At 38.9% G+C, this 15,932-nt stretch overlaps 1 protein-coding gene across 4 annotated transcripts in view; it reads left to right on the top strand.

The window, feature by feature from the left end:
• GSAP (gamma-secretase activating protein) overlaps positions 1-15,932 on the top strand; it is an 87,381-nt gene that overhangs the window by 28,907 nt on the left and 42,542 nt on the right. For 3 of the 4 annotated variants that reach the window (XM_057732496.1, XM_057732495.1, XM_057732494.1), the window contains 6 exons: positions 1,479-1,548; positions 2,737-2,786; positions 6,388-6,492; positions 6,735-6,794; positions 8,108-8,151; positions 9,081-9,166. In XM_057732496.1, coding sequence (XP_057588479.1) covers positions 6,457-6,492; positions 6,735-6,794; positions 8,108-8,151; positions 9,081-9,166 — 226 coding nt within the window. In that variant the 5' untranslated portion in view covers positions 1,479-1,548; positions 2,737-2,786; positions 6,388-6,456. Of the gene's footprint in view, positions 1-1,478; positions 1,549-1,611; positions 2,278-2,736; positions 2,787-6,387; positions 6,493-6,734; positions 6,795-8,107; positions 8,152-9,080; positions 9,167-15,932 lie in introns of those variants that run through there. The other variant, XM_057732497.1, reaches the window with a different exon arrangement.

Raw genomic sequence — 15,932 nt, 5'->3', positions numbered from 1 at the left:
TGAGTTTGTTACAATATTGCTTCTGTTTTATGTTTTTGATTTTTTGGCCCCCAGGCATATAGGATCTTATTAGCTCCCTGACCAGGGATCAAACCCAAACCCCCTGTACTGGAGGGCAAAGTCTTCACCACAGGACAGCAAGGGAAGTCCCCAAAGTATCTTTTTTGGTATGCGTAGTTTCACAGATCAACAGATAATAAGGTCTATATTATTTTCGTAGGTGAATTCTGCATTGCTGTCTACTTTACAATTTTGAGTTTATTGCTATGAAAAATGGTATCTAGTTAATGTTTTGTTTTTCTAAAAGGGAATCTTGACTGTAAGCAATTTCAAAAGTTGACCAATTCTAGGGACTTCCGTGGTGGTCCAGTGGTTAAGACTCCACACTTCCACTTCAGGGGGCCCAGGTTCAACTCCTGGTCAGGGAACTAAGATCCCGCATGACACATGGTGTGGCCAATAAATAAATAAATAAATAAAAAGTTTTGTTTTTTTTTTTAAAGTTGACAAGTTCTATTTCTAATTCGTCATTATGAAAAGTTAGGGACATCAGGTAATATATTTTGTCAAAATTTTCCCTAGTTTTTAGAGAGGCTGCAGGTTTTAAAACGGACGTGGAAGGCTATGTTCTTTCATTATAGTTTAAAGTCTGGAGGGAAAACCCCAAATTCGCCAGTGGATCTTATCTAGTAAGCTGTCTTTCATATTGCAAAATGAAACTGCTGATTTATAGTTACCCTATAAGAATTAAGTCACTGGAGTTATCCGATGGCCAGTTTTCCCTCATGATCACAGCTGACAGCGTCAGCCCTTGTGTTTCTGGTTGTCTGCTTTGTCCTGTGGGCAGACACATAAGGGCTGGCACAGAGGAGGAGGAGTGGGGTGGATCAAGCCTTTTCTTCCCAGTGGCAGTCGTGCTTTGCTTTGAGGTAAATCCTCCAGCTCTTGCCACACTGTGACTCACTACCCTTTCCTGGAAAGTCCCTGGTTCTATTGTGCTTTGTCTCTTGGATGTGGGACTTTGGAAGTTGTCACGAAGAGTACGTTTACTTGCTCTCAAATTAAATACTAGGTTTAGCTGCACAACAAATTATATCGATCACTCTTTTTTGGTGCATGTGAAACAGAACTTTCTGTACAAATGTTGTTTACATTGTTTCTGTTTGGCTTCAGAATCACATATTCCAAATAGGAAGCACCATCCCTAGAAACGGCTTACACTTTAGCCTTACTGTTTAAATGAATTGTGTTGGACCTGTGATCAGCCCCCCCGGAAAACTGAGCTCCTGAAAGTGTTCCTTTTTTTTCCTTGCTTCCATCTGTAATGTGTGTGTGTGTGAATGTGATTCGCCTAAACTATTCTGTGGTTCCCAGTCCCTTCTGTGGTATGTAGCAGTATAGTGATCAAACACAACTTTCGAAATAATTGTGTAAGCAAAGTAGTTTGCTTACGATTTTGATTAATTTCCTTTTTACAGTTCCTCTACCCACATGTTGAAAGTCTCCCTCTACCAGAGAATCGTCTGTTACTGATTTCAGAAGAGAAATGTAAGTATATCTTCAGGTATTATGTGAGGACATCATGAACAACACATCTCCCAGTGAAGCATAGGACAGACATGCTGAATCTTCTAGCTGTCCACTGGCCAGTACTGAGGGTCCACTGACCTTTGATGTCCCACTGGAGACCTAGGACTCCTGTGGAAGGGCTTTCCTTCTGCCTCTACTTGTTGTTCCCTTACGCTCTGTCTCCACGTATGATGGGCTTCTGCATATATGGATTTCCAGTTTGGGCACGTGGTAGAATGTTTGAAGAACAGTTGTGCAACAGGTCATTTTTGCTTTCTTTGGTCCATCCTTCTTTAAGATGTCTGTCACAGTAGATAACCATGAGGTAGGAGAGAGGCTTGGATGGACAGAGGGAAAGGCATTAGAAGCTAGGACGCATAGTAACTTGGTCAAATCCAGATAGAGGCAGATAAGATTGGGACATCCTTTAATGATGATTTCAAGTTGGGGGAGGGGTGGAGAAAGCACAAAATTCACTGGTGCGTCTTATCTAGTAAGCTGTCTTTCATGTTATAAGGTGAAACTGCTGATTTATAATTGGAAGGACAAGCCTGAGGGGTTAGGTTTGTGTTCACTTCCTATACTCTTGCCCAGTTATCTGTCTCACACCTTTGTAACTAGAACCGGCAGAAGGTACATATGGCTGAATCTAAATCGCTTACTGAGAAAAATGGACCATCTACACATCAGTAAAGTATTTAGAGTTCTGTGAGTGACCGCTATAAAAATACCTCCTCCTAATATCTGATATAATGAGTTTTCTATCTGATGTTTTCATATAAAGAGGTATTTGGTATTTGGAAACCAAAGATAAACCCTGCCAAATGAGCCCTTGTTAGCCCTATGTAAGACTGATGGTATAGGGGAGGAAAACACTTGTTGAGGGAACCCCGGGGAGCAGAAGAGTTAAATGCTTCATGTACTGTTGATATTGAGGAGCAGAGTAAATGCTGGACTTGAAACAGACTGTAAAGGGAGGGTGGAGAGAGGTGGGTTTTGTTTTGAACCTTTCTTGCAAGATTGCCATCTGTGATAATACTGTTTTTCAGCCAGTTGTTTAATCTGCTTTGTTTGTATAAAAAAAAAGTTCATAACTGTTACGTGAAAAGAAGTACTCATATTTTTCATGAAGGTTAAACTGTCTTTCTGTTGTTTCTTTTTTAAAAGATATCGAACGGTTTCATATCCAAGTTATCCAAGAAGATGGAAATAGAGTGGTAAATGTTTGAAATTCCTTTTGCTTCTAGACTATCAAGGATGGATTAATGTTATAGAAACATATTACTTTTTTTATTTGGTGTCTTTCAAGTTATAGACTTGCTGTTGCAACATGTGAAATAATGAAGATACACAAAGGAGTTGTTTCTCTCCTTTATATCTACCTCACCCCCTCAATCTCAGTCTCCTGAGAAAACTGATGACAGCCTTGGGTGAATCTTTCCATGCCTTGTACCTTGCTCAAGGTTAGGTGCAAATACTGGGATTCAGTTGCTTTTACCAAAATAGAATCATAATATAAATATTACTTTGCTGCTTTTGTTTTTGCCTTTTACTTAATATACCAGGGGTATCCCTATAGGTTTCTAAATAGACACTTAAACTTTTTTCTCTAGTTTATTTATATAGGTATATATGTGTGTATATATATACACACACACACACACATATACACATAATAAATGGGATCATAACATATATGCTAAGGTTCTATATAGCTCAGTTTTCTTTTCTTTTTTGCTGATTTTCCACTCCACCCTTGCCTTTTCACCTCTAACTTTTGTTCATAACCAGGTATGTATCCTTTCATACTTTTCTCCATACCTATGTGTCTCCCATCCCCACCCCTGATACCCCCAGAGGTTTGTTTATTATTCACTCCTTCCTCATTCAGCTTTGTGGAATTGCCTTACAAGCCGCCTGGAGTAGCTGAGTTCATTGTCTTTAGGAGCACAAATAGTCCCTGGCATGGATCGCCACAGTTTTGTCACCGTTCTCCTGTGGGTGGATATTTACTCAATTGCCTTCCCCACCTTTTATTTGTTTGCATTACAAATTGTCTCAAATGTTTTTATCTTTAAATGTTTGGCACACATGTTTCTTTGGGTTAAATCCTCAGGGATTAATAAGCTGGTTGATGGTTATATGCATTTGATAAACTTCAACAGATTTTGCCAGATTGCTTTCCAAAAAACTTGTAACAATTCAGTTTTGCAAGCAAAATATAAAAGTACCCTTTTTCCCTATCCATACCAGTAGTAGATGTATTTGCCTTTTAAAAAATCCAGTTTGATGGGTTTAAGTTGATAGCATTATTATTTGAGTGTGTGTTTCCCTTAATATTGATAAGTTTGAGCATCTTCTATGCTTATTGGCTGTGTGAATTTGTTTTTCTGAAAATTGCTTAGTTATATCCTTGTCTATTTTTTTTGTGGGTTGTCTTTCTTCACAGTTTGTGTGAGATTTTTTTTTTAATTTATTTTAATTTATTGACTGTGTTGGGTCTTCATTTCTGTGCGCAGGCTTTCTCTGGTTGCGGAGACCAGGGGCTGCTCTTCATTGTGGTGTGCAGGCTTCTCATTGCGGTGGCTTCTCTTGTTGTGGAGCTCAGGCTCTAGTCTCATGGGCTTCAGTAGTCGTGGCACGTGGGCTCAGTAGTTGTAGCTCGTGGGCTCAGTAATTGTGGCTCATGGGCTCTAGAGCACAGGCTCAGTAGTTGTGGCACACGGGATTAGTTGCTTCACAGCATGTAGAATCTTCCCAGCCCAGGGATCAAACCTGTGTCCCCTGCATTGGCAGGCAAATTCTTAACCACTGCACCACCAAGGAAGCCCCTGTATGACATCTTAATATATTGTTGATATTAAAATGATTTCCTTCAGTGTTTAGTCTGCATCAAAATAGTCTATCTCTGATTTTAAATTATGTGAACAAAAATGTGTCTATGATTGAAAGCCTCAAATCAAGAGGCCTGGCTGGAAAACGACCAGAAAGTGTGTAGCTGGAGCTCGAGGCCACCAGTGACTAAGGGGATGGCAGGGCAAAGACAGGGCCAGTGGTCAGAAAAGGGTCAGGCCAGAGAGGAAAGACCAAGGTGCAGAATCCCAAAGCCAGCAATGAGAATTAGAGAAGAGAGTTAAATAAACAAGTTGGGGTCAGGAACTGGAAATGGACACAGACAGAGGACTGGCTGGTTAGAAGAGGGGTTTGGAGCCATGAGAGACATTGCAGAGAGGGTGAGGCTAGGGGCACCTGTCAGAAGCCCAGGAAGGATTCTCCGGGCCAAGAAAATACAGCCTCAGCACTCCCTCATACACTTGTGCCCTTCTGTGAGGCACTTCTGCCCTCATTCTTAAAGCCTGAGTTAACAGCTTCGTAAGGCAATGTGCAGGTCTGTACAATCATCACAACATCCCTACACGATAGAGGTGGTATTATAATTATCGTCATGTGTAAGGGAACAGGACAACCTGGACTCACAGAGGTGAGGTAACTCTAGAGAGGGACAGAACTGCTATGTGAACCTGGTTGCCGTATTCTGATGATCACATTCTTGTTAGTACATGCCTTTACCTGAGAGTTCCCAAATCTACCCTAACCTAAAACATTTCAGTAAAGTGGAAGCAAGATGGGGTCCCCAAAGTCAGGTAGGTACTGTACTCTTGGGCCTTTTTCCAGCAAATTTGATAGAACCAGGCAAACAAGAGATAGAGGTGTATGATTCTGCATGCCCTGTCCTCGCCTGAGTTCCAAGTTAGCCTCACTGGAGAAATCCCATTTAGGATCACAGAGGTTTAGGTATGAATATGGACCATTCGGATGTTCCCTTTTCCCCTCATTTCTTCTACATCAACTTGTCTTCATTCTTTACCCATCTGTCCCCATATAGATTACTTTTGCTTGATGAGCATTTTTGAGGAAAGTGAGTTCTTCATTCCTCGTATTACACTTATTATTTCCTTGGCAATTTACCCTTGCATACCCTATTTCATTTTCTTTCTTTTGACAAGTATTCCTTGAGTACTTCTACGTGCTAGAAACAAAGAAGCCACTGAGAATATAAAGGTGTTGTAGAAGAGTGCATACTCATTGGGGTAGACTTAGAGCATTAATTAAAATATAATTGTAATAGAAGCATGCTAAAGCACCGTAGGAATACAGAGATGGGGAGCTTTGCCTTCATCTGAAGAGGTGAGGGAAGGATTTATACAGGAGGCAATGCCTAAGTTGGGTCTGGAAGGATGAACAGGTAAGTATTGCTGACAAATGGGCAGTATCATCATACTCATTGTGGAAGATATACAGGTAAGAAGCATGACCAAAGCCACATGAAGAGTTTATGGCAGATCTAGGATCATTGCTCAGTACCCTCCTCTCCCAGGCCTGAGTTTTCCCTTGGCCTAACAGTCCCTACCTTTGGTGGTAAAGCCCTCTAGACCGTAGATACCTGAGTGTGTTTTGTCCAGAACAGGAAGCTCCGAATCTTGTATTAGCTCAGTTGTTAATTTGTGGTAGGTGTGGCCTTGCCTTCAACAGCTCGAGCCTGTCTGTCAAACTAAGAATAAGAATAAAATAGTTTATTGCTGTACTCCAATAAAGAGCTTAAAAAATAGTTTATTGCAGAGTGTTTGTGAAGAGCAAGTAAGGAAATGATGCCTTAAATCTTTCCATGTGTATGTGTTGGAGATAGGGGCTACTAAAAATAAACTGTGGGACTATTTACATGTACTATAAAGGTAGAATATGCAAAATAATTATGAAACCCAGATATGTTCTCCTTTAAAATAGCTATTTATTTCTAAAATCTCTTTGCCTCCTTAGGTAATTAAAAATTCTGGCCATCTCCCAAGAGAGAGAGTAGCTGAAGATTTTGTTTGGGCTCAGTGGGATATGTCAGAGCAGAGATTATACTACATTGATCTGAAGGTAAAAACTAGTCCACAGGCCCTTCTTTTTGTGGACTACTTTAATTTTGACATTATAGTTATAGTAATTTATTAATTACTTCATTTTCATTGATGGGGCGGTCAACAAAAGTTTATTAAAAATAATGAAAAGGTTTTCATTACTGTTTGCTTTTTGGCTGCTTCCTTTTCACCCTCTCCTTAAACTAGTGTTTTTGTTGACCTTTTGGTTAATTTGTCACTTATTCTGTCCTTTTTTTTTAGAAATCAAGGAGTGTCTTAAAATGCATCCAGTTTTATGCTGGTGAGCACTTTAACTTAATGGTAAGTCCAGAAAATGATTGGGGTAGGGATATTTTATAACCCAGTGCCCCCTTTTTAGAGTTATTATCGTAAACAGCATTTTAACATTCTTGATCTTGTTTTACTCACTTGTATGACCAAGTACAACAGTCCTTGCCATCTCAAGCTTTCAACTCTATAACAAATGCAATTAATGTAGATTATTAGAAGAGCACACACAGTAAATTTCTGCTAACCGAATGCCTCATATTAAAGAAACAAGGGTAAGAGTGAGTATTAGTAGGAGGTAGTAGGCGTGGTTAATAGTAGATAGCTTTACGTGATTACTCATCATCTGATCCAAAAGAACATGTGAGGATGGTGGATTGAGTATAAGGTAAAAAGTCAATGAGAGGGTAGAGTTCAATTAGTAAAAATCAAGACTCACTGCTGGAAAAGCTATTTGGAGTGCCAGCATTATAGTGAGGCATCACAAATGTCTATATCTGTAATGGACAGAACATTATTCTTCTTGACTTGGGATTAATATTGGTGTCTAATACAAATTGATGCCATACCATTAAAAGAATTTCATTTACTCCTCCTGCCCCTTTTTTTGGACTCACTCATTCCCTCCCTTCCTTTCTTTCTTTCTTTCTTTCTTTCTTTCTTTCTTTCTTTCTTTCTTATTTATTTATTTATTTTATTGGCCGTGTTGGGTCTTCGTTGCTGCGCGAGGGCTTTCTCTAGTTGCAGAGAGTAGGGGCTACTCTTCGTAGTGTGGCATGAGCTTCTCAGCTTGGTGGTTTCTCTTGTTGCGGAGCATAGGCTCTAGGCACATGCGCAGGCTTCAGTAGTTGTGGCACTCAGGCTCAGTAATTGTGGCACACGGGCTTGGTTGTTCCTCGGCATGTGGGACCTGCCCGGAACAGGGATCGAACCTGTGTCCCCTGCATTGGCAGGTGGATTCTTAACCACTGCGCCACCAGGGAAGTCCCTCATTCTCTTTCTAGACAGCCAATCCTTCCCTCCTTACTTGGTCCTCTGTGTCTTGTAAAAGTCTACTCATTCCAATTGGCTTGTTATACAACCTATTGATGATAGTCAGCTCTGAAGCAAAGTTTGCCTTTCGAGAAATAAATACACATTAAGCTTGTGATGTATGTAAACTCCAGAATATTCCCAGTGGACTTTCTGTCTTTGGAGTTGGGGGATATCCTCTGAAGATAATGCTGGTTAAAGGAGTTCTTCATCATTAAGCAAACACAGTGTTGTCAGGTTTGCTCTGGTTTCCAGAACTATCATCATTTAACTAATGTCATTTTTCACTTTGCTTTCTCCTGATTTTTTGACAGTTTGAAGCACCATTGGACATATCATTAAGTGACTCAGGATTCAAGTAAGTTACTCATAGATTATAATTAATTTTTATAGACACTTGTGGGCAGAATGATAATATAATATTTATACCTAATCTATGGTAGGCAGATAAAAGGATAATTTGATATTCTGTTGGGGGGTGTCATCTTTTCTGTTTCTGTCCTTTATAGGGAATATAAGCAATATTATCAAGCATGAACACAGGATTTTTCCATGTAGAGTCAATCATATTGATTTTTCTTAGTCATTTATTTCTGTAGGGCGTCTTCATTTATTTTGATCTATGGAAGTGCTCTTCTCCCTGTGATTCAATAAAAGGATTAGATGAGTCAGAGCCAGCTATGTTTAGAATGAAACATCAAAACGCTTTTCTTGTTGCCATCAAAGAGGATGTTGTAGGTCAATCCACTTACAGCTCAGCTGAGTCTCTTGCTTTACTTTTTTCCTGGTTTCCTTTTTACACAAAAGGCAAGGGTTTTTTCCCCCAGACTATTTTACACGTAATAAAAACATGAGACACTTTGGAAAAATAACACAAGGTCATAAGTGCACAGAAGAAAGGAAAGTCTTCTTGAATTAATGGTAATTTCAAACTGTTACATATTTCACTACCTTTATTTCATCATATATAAATATTCAGTTCTGTTTATTTTGAAACAGAAATAGTGTCAACATTACTCTAAAATCAGAAAAATTTATAAAAATGTAAGTTGAAAGCAATATATTTTTTTTCTCTATTGCCAGGCCATGCCATTTATGTACCATGTAATTTTTAAAATTACTGTTTCATAGTTTTGTTTTTTTTTAAACAAAAAGTCATATTATCTACTTGAATTTCTTGAGGACATGTCTCTACTTCTGTGGGTAAATTATAGTTGTTACTCACATCCTTTATGAGGGAGCTTATCTGTAAACACATTTACAATTTCTTATCCTTTATGTTCTTAGACTTGTCAACTTTGGATGTGATGATCTTCAAGACCAAGAGAAATTATCCAAACACCTGACCTTGTCTGTCTTTACCAACCATACAGGTAGAACTGGTTGTGTTTATCAATTTATTTAATTATATTTGAGTCCATACATTTAGCCATTGTTTAGCTCTGTGGATCCTGAAAATAAAATATAATAAGGCCACACTCTTACATAAGTGAGTATATGGATACTTACATACCAAATTACCTTCTCCACTGTAATTTTATACATTTGTTGTCTGTATAAAAGAAGCCACAGCCAGGTTATTGTTCTAATAGTTATTTTTTTGTATTATTGTTCTAATAGAAGGGATAGATTCATATTTAATAGAGGGGATAGATTCATATTTAATCAAGCTGCATTTTTAACAAATGGCATGTGATGACGGGGCTGCTTTTTGTGTCAGGATTACTGGCATTTGGGTTCTAAACCTATGTGCTTAGCTGCTCTAAAAGCCGTGTTATAACCTGAGCTGACAATCAGAGCTTCACATAAAGTTATTAGTGTACAATATTCCATCTCTTAACACCTGTTTATTGTAGATTGAAAAAATAGAGGGGGAAAAATAATGCCTGAAAATGAGAGGAGAGGAATATGATTACAGTCAATGAATCTGGTGGAAAAACTGCTCATTAACCTTCATAATCATCTAAATAATAAACTCTCATAACTAAGTCTAATAGCCATTTTTAACATCCCAACTTGAGTGGACAGTTACCACTTAAGTAGCTATTGGACTAAAATTACATTCCTTTAAAGCCAAATTGTGTGGTATTCATTGAGCTGACATTTGTGGAACACTTACTGTGTGCTGGGTATTGGGGATACAGTGGTGAGCAAAACTGACCTAAACCTTTATTGCTAGAGAGTTACTATTCAGTATGGGTGTTCGACATTAAATAAGTGTACACATAGTATTTGAATAGAATCATGGTACATTTTATGAGTGAGAATTACAGGAAGCCATGAAAGCATATAATGGAGGTTTAATGGAAGATACTAGTATCTTCAGATATGTTCTAGTTTAGCCAGTACATTCTGTTTTAGTCCTGAAAATTGCTTCCTTTCCCACCTCACTCCTTCAAAATGCGTCCCGTGTTTTTCTGTCCATCCAGGGTCTCCCTCAGCCTTACAAGTCCCTCTGTAAACCAGTCTCGGGGAGTTTAGGGCAGGAAATATTTCCTTAGAGACTTGAAGGATGTATATGAACTAAGAAGAGGGTGATTGAAGTAGCGTGAGCAAGAGGGAGAGAATTGGGAGAGAGAGTTGAAGAGGTAGGCAGGGGCCAAGTTATATAGGGCCTTGTAGACAGTGGAAGGATTTTAGGTTTTATCTTAAGAGTTATAAGGTCATTAAAGTTTTTTTTTTTTATTCTTATGATGACCTTTTATTTTGAGAATGCTCAAGCATACAGAAAAGTGCAAGAATATATAGTGAACATCCATGTACCTTTTTCTTAAATAGTCATATCATTCACAGTATTTCTTTATCATTCTCCTCATATTGATAACATTTTTTTCTTTTTGACTAAATCATTAAAGTAAGTTGCAGCCACCTGATACTTTACCACTAAATAATTCAGCATGTATCTCCTTAGGTTAAGCATACTCTTACATAACCTCATTTCTGTTACCACTGAAAGAAATTAACTACGTTAATCAGTAAACTATTTCATATTCGAATTTCCATAATTGTTTTTTAAAAAGTCCTTTTCATGTGTATGTATATATGTGTATGCATATAAATGAATAGATATGTGTGTGCATATAACTTTGAAAAGATTCACGCATTCCATTTGGTTATTTTGTCTTTGTACTCTCTTAATGTAGACCATTCCTACCTCCTATCTTCTGTCCCTTTTTTTCTCTTTTCACAGCATTGACATTTTGAAGAGTCCAGGCTATTTGCCTTGTGGAATATCTCATATTCTGGATTTGTCTAATTGTTTCTTTGTGGAAGTATTTACCTTCTTTCTCTTTCCTTTACATTTTCTGTAAGTTGTAAGTTAGGCCTAAAGGCATAGACAGGTTAAACATTTTTGGTAAGAATACTTTACAGGTGATGTGAACCATTTACACCAGATCAGGAGACATATAATGTAAGGATGTCCTACTATTAGTGATGCTCAGTTTGGTCATTTGGTTAAGTGGTAACCACTGCCTGTCTCCCTTGTAAAGGTACATTTCAACCTTTGCCTTAGTAACCTGTGAGGTGCCGGCACCTAGATATCCTATTGCCCAACAGCTTTTCATCTGGTGGCTTTAGGACCCATTGACGCTCCTTCACTGAAGTGTTCTAAGTGGCTAGTGATATGATTAGATATTTTCTTTTAATTAACTAATTTATTTATTGGCTGCATTGGGTCTTCGTTGCTGCGCGCGGGCTTTCTCTAGTTGCAGCGAGCAGGGGCTGCTCTTCGTTGCGGTGCACGGGCGTCTCAGTGCTGTGGCTTCTCTTGTTGCAAGCACAGGTTCTAAGTGTGAGGGCTTCAGTAGTTGCAGCACGCGGGCTTAGTTGCTCTGCGGCCTATGGGATCTTCCTGGACCAGGGATGGAACCCATGTCCCCTGCATTGGCAGGTGGATTCTTAACCATTGCACCACCAGGGAAGTCCCTAGATAGGTACTTTGAAAAGACCAGTGTGGCTGCTGTGTGAAGAATAGCTCAGAGGAGGCAAGAGAAAAAGTGAGGAAATGATCAGTTAGGAGGAGGTTTTAGTCATATATTTGAGATGAGGGTGGCTTGATCCAGGATGGGCAGTAGAGGTGGAAAGAACTAGGTGGGTTTGAGATGAATTTTGGAGATGGAACTGAGGAAACTTGCTATCAACTAGATGGAGAGGAATGGTTCTCGGGTTTCTGGCACAAGCAAATGGGTGAACACTGGTGCCATTTACTGAGGTATAGTGGTTTTGGTGGGACTTAAAAAGAGAGTTGTGAGTTTTGTTTTGAACATGTTAACTAAGAGAACTGCAGCTTAGGGAAGTCGGGACTGGAGATGAATAAATGTGGAAGTTGTTAGACCGTAGCTGGCACTTGAAACCATGGGAAGGGTAAAGGGTCAAAAGGGAAGAGGTTTAGGAATTTGATCTGGGAACAAAAATATACAAAAGTCAGGTGGAGCATCCAAAGAAAAAGGAAAAAGTATGGGGAGAGAAGAAAAAAACCAAGAGAGGTGTTATAGGAGCCAAGAGCAGAGGGGCTTTCATAAAAGAGAGTGACTGATAATAAGTGGTGAGAATTGGAGTCCATTGGGTATAGCTGCATGGAGGTTACTGTGAGTAGTTTGTGCTGGGTGATTGAGGTGAAATCTTGATTGTGCTGGGTTAAGTGTCATGTGGGAGTTGAAAAATTATAGCAGCACGTGCAGGCATGAGAGAGGCAGCAGCTGGAAGGGAAAGTGGGATTTAGGGAATATTGTTTTTTGAGATGGTAGGAACTCTAGTATGTTTGAATGCTTACAGGATATTTAGTGGAAAAGAAAAGATGATAATACACAGCAGAGAGGAATAACCAGTAGAGCAAATTTGCTTAGAAGGTGGGTTGTAATGAGATCCAGAGCTCATGTGGTGGGACCAGGGTAGGTTCTTTCCTGGTACTTGACTTTAAATCTGTTGGGTATAAACAATCATTTTAGGCTTTTATTCTATGAAACTTTTATTCCTTTTTATTTTATTCCCATAGGAATTTCTCATGAATGGTAGCAGCTTATAAATAGGCTCTCTGTGACCTATCTTAAGAAATAAAATGTTAGGTTAATCTGGCATGAGATGTGAAAGAGTCTGTTTTTTCCTTTCTCAGCAACGTTTAGGAGAGAAGCAAATGAGCCTTGCTTTTCACGGTCAGCTTTGAAATAGAAAAAATAAGCCTGTTTCAAATGGGATGCTTCCAGATTTAAGATGAAATATACCAGAGAAGCACCCTTTTGATTTTCAACTAATAAGCTGTGTAAGTTCATGTATTTCCCAAATTACTTTTCAAAAATAATGTTTTAACCTTTGTGGTTAAAACAAACAGACAAATACCTACCTCAGCAAAATAGGAATGGAGAAGTGAGCAAATAGTCTAATCCCTGTATGGCCTCTGTCTATAACAGGGAGCTTAATTTTCCACTGGGGTGGAGAACAGAAAACATGGTTCATGAAAGAAATGGCGATAGACTTAGAGTCCTTTTCAGAGTCAACTTATTTCAGCTGTTTACATTAATGCTGATGCTCCAATAACATTTGATGTTCAGTTGTCACATATTGGTCATTGGGAGCTACTTTGCCCTTTTAGCATTACTTCTTACATTCTCGAAAGCATCTTTGTCCTGAATTTTCCTGCCCTAAGAAATGAAATCTGCTACCTTCCAGGGAATTAGAGGTTAAAATCTGGATGATGAGGCTACTCATGAGAGTTAGTGGTGGGCAAAAGTGCTCTGCTAATGTCAGACCACTTATGTATTAAGATTATGGGTTCTTATAGATGTTTCTAATAAATTTTTTACAGTAGGAGAGTGAATCAGGGACCTTTCCTTCCCGGAAGGAAAGCAAATACACTCCCTATCTGATAGTCAACCCTGAAGCTGCACTTAGAGTGCTCCCGTGTGTTCTAAGTCCATGGTAGCTGCAGTTCTTTCTTGTGCACCACCTACTGGGAGGCAGTAAGGGGTGAAAAGTGTAACTTCTCCTTCCTGTACATGTAATTGCAAGAGTTGCCCTTCACAAGTTCCCAGAAGTAGGCCTGTGTTTTAGCATTTTATAGAGCCTTTTACAATGAGATAATTTCCCTTGGAAAACTTTGTCCATAATAGCTTTCATTGTCCAAATGGTTTCCCCCAGGCTAGCCAGCTTTGAGATGTTATCTTCATCATTGATGAATATTCATTAAACATCTCTGGATACACCATTAATTGCATGCTTTTTTTTTTTTTTTTCAAACCCTGACTTCCCCTAGCTTGTAAATAGCAGCAGAATTATTCTGGAATAATAATAATAGCTGTTAACCTTTATGACCAGATATAACTTATTTGAGAGCGCTTTATACATATTATCTCATTTAACCCTCACAAAAGAACCATGTGAAGGAGGCTCTAAGTTTTCCTTATTTACAGATGAGGAAACTGAGGCTTAGAGAATTTAATTAATATGGCTCAGGAAAATTTAAAAAATACGGATACCTGAATCTCACCCCTAGAGGTTCTAATTTGATCTCAGGAGGAGCCTAGGCATCTGTGAGCCCAGGTACTTTTAATGTACTTTCAGAGTTGAGAACCGGTGCTCCAGAGCGGTGTTGTCCCAGATGGTAGCCACTAATCACACGTGGCTATTTAAGTTATTAAAATTAAATAAAATTTAAAAGAACTTCCTCAGTCACACTAGCCATCTGCTCAGTAGCCACATGTGACTAGTAGCTGCCATGTTGGACAGCACAGATATCGAATATTTCCATTATCAAAGAAAATTCTAGAGATGGGACAGTTTTGCAGAGCCTGCGCACAGCCCATTTCCCCTTCCTGTGTCTTTTTTTCCCCGCTTGGGTTTGAGAGGGGGGACTAAGCCACAACCTAACTACTTGCCTATGAGATCTGAATATGGCTGTTGGTGTATTTAATTAGGTAATTTACTCTATGTCTCACTTTAACTTTCTTCAAAACAAGGAAAACGATAACCTCGGTTCTCTAAAGGATGGTCTGCAGAGGATTTTGCTAGAATGGAGGTTATGATCTTCCTTATATTGTTGACATTTCATGTTCATTCCTCAGGATAAATTCCTGAAAGAAGAATTACTGGGTCAACAGGTGTGAATATATTTAATCCTCTGCAAAACTGTTTTTCAGAGGGGTTGTACTAGTTCACTCTTCCATTACTGTCATTTGAGAATGTTCTTCCTACTGCTCCACTGATAGAATTGATTCTCACTTTTAAAACTTTGCTGATTTGAAAGGAAAAATGTGGTGCCTTGTTCTAATTCTTACTTCTTTAATACTAGAGAGGCTGAAGTTTTAACCTTGTTTGCTAAAAATGTCTTTCTCCTTGTGAACATAGAATGTAAAAGAACAGGATAAACCAGTAGGTTTTTTGCTGGTAGTATGTTTACCATATGAAAGTAGTCAAAGTGTTACATGGGACTTTTGTAACTCTTATAATTACCATTTTTGTTTATCTTTTAGTATAGCATTTTATTCTTAGTGAGTCTTCTGTAACAGAATTGTTACTTTTTTTAATCTGACACAGTTATTCTTTTTTGTTATTTTGTGTTGAAAATGTGATAAAACAAATTTCTAACAATATATTGCAGTCTTAAAACTCATTAAAAGAGTCACAGAGGAAAAATATATTGTAATGGAATATTAAACATGTCCTTAAATAGCCTTCTTAGGGAAGATGGGCCCTTTTTCCCTACCATGATTTTTGATGAAGGAACTCTAGTGGAGTACGGTAGAGGAAATACTGCCCTTCACTGATGTTGAGTAATGATTGAGTTCACACAGCTAGTTAATATTCTCTCTGGGACTAGAACTCAGGTTTCCAGACTCCTTGTCAAGTTCCTTTCCACCCTGGAAATCTATTTTGGCTGATCACATGAATGCTAGCATTAGAGTAGAAGTATCAGTTTGAACATAATGCCCTCACTCATAGGTCATGGATGGACTTATCTAGTGTGTCCAGGTGGCAACAGCTGTGAGAGGTGATGGACAGTTTTACACATTGAAGCAGGTGGGAAGGCTGGGGTTGTTCTGGAGTGGTGGGCTAAGTGAGGGCCGTCAAGGCTTACCTGGAAAGGCCACTCTGTGCCGGGAGCTCTCCTTTGCCCTTAGGCCATGGCCCTCAGGGACCCAAATA

The sequence above is a fragment of the Hippopotamus amphibius genome, chromosome 4 (genome assembly GCF_030028045.1).
Source record: "Hippopotamus amphibius kiboko isolate mHipAmp2 chromosome 4, mHipAmp2.hap2, whole genome shotgun sequence".
NCBI classification, from domain to species: domain Eukaryota; kingdom Metazoa; phylum Chordata; class Mammalia; order Artiodactyla; family Hippopotamidae; genus Hippopotamus; species Hippopotamus amphibius.
This window is presented reverse-complemented; position numbering and strand designations above follow the sequence as displayed.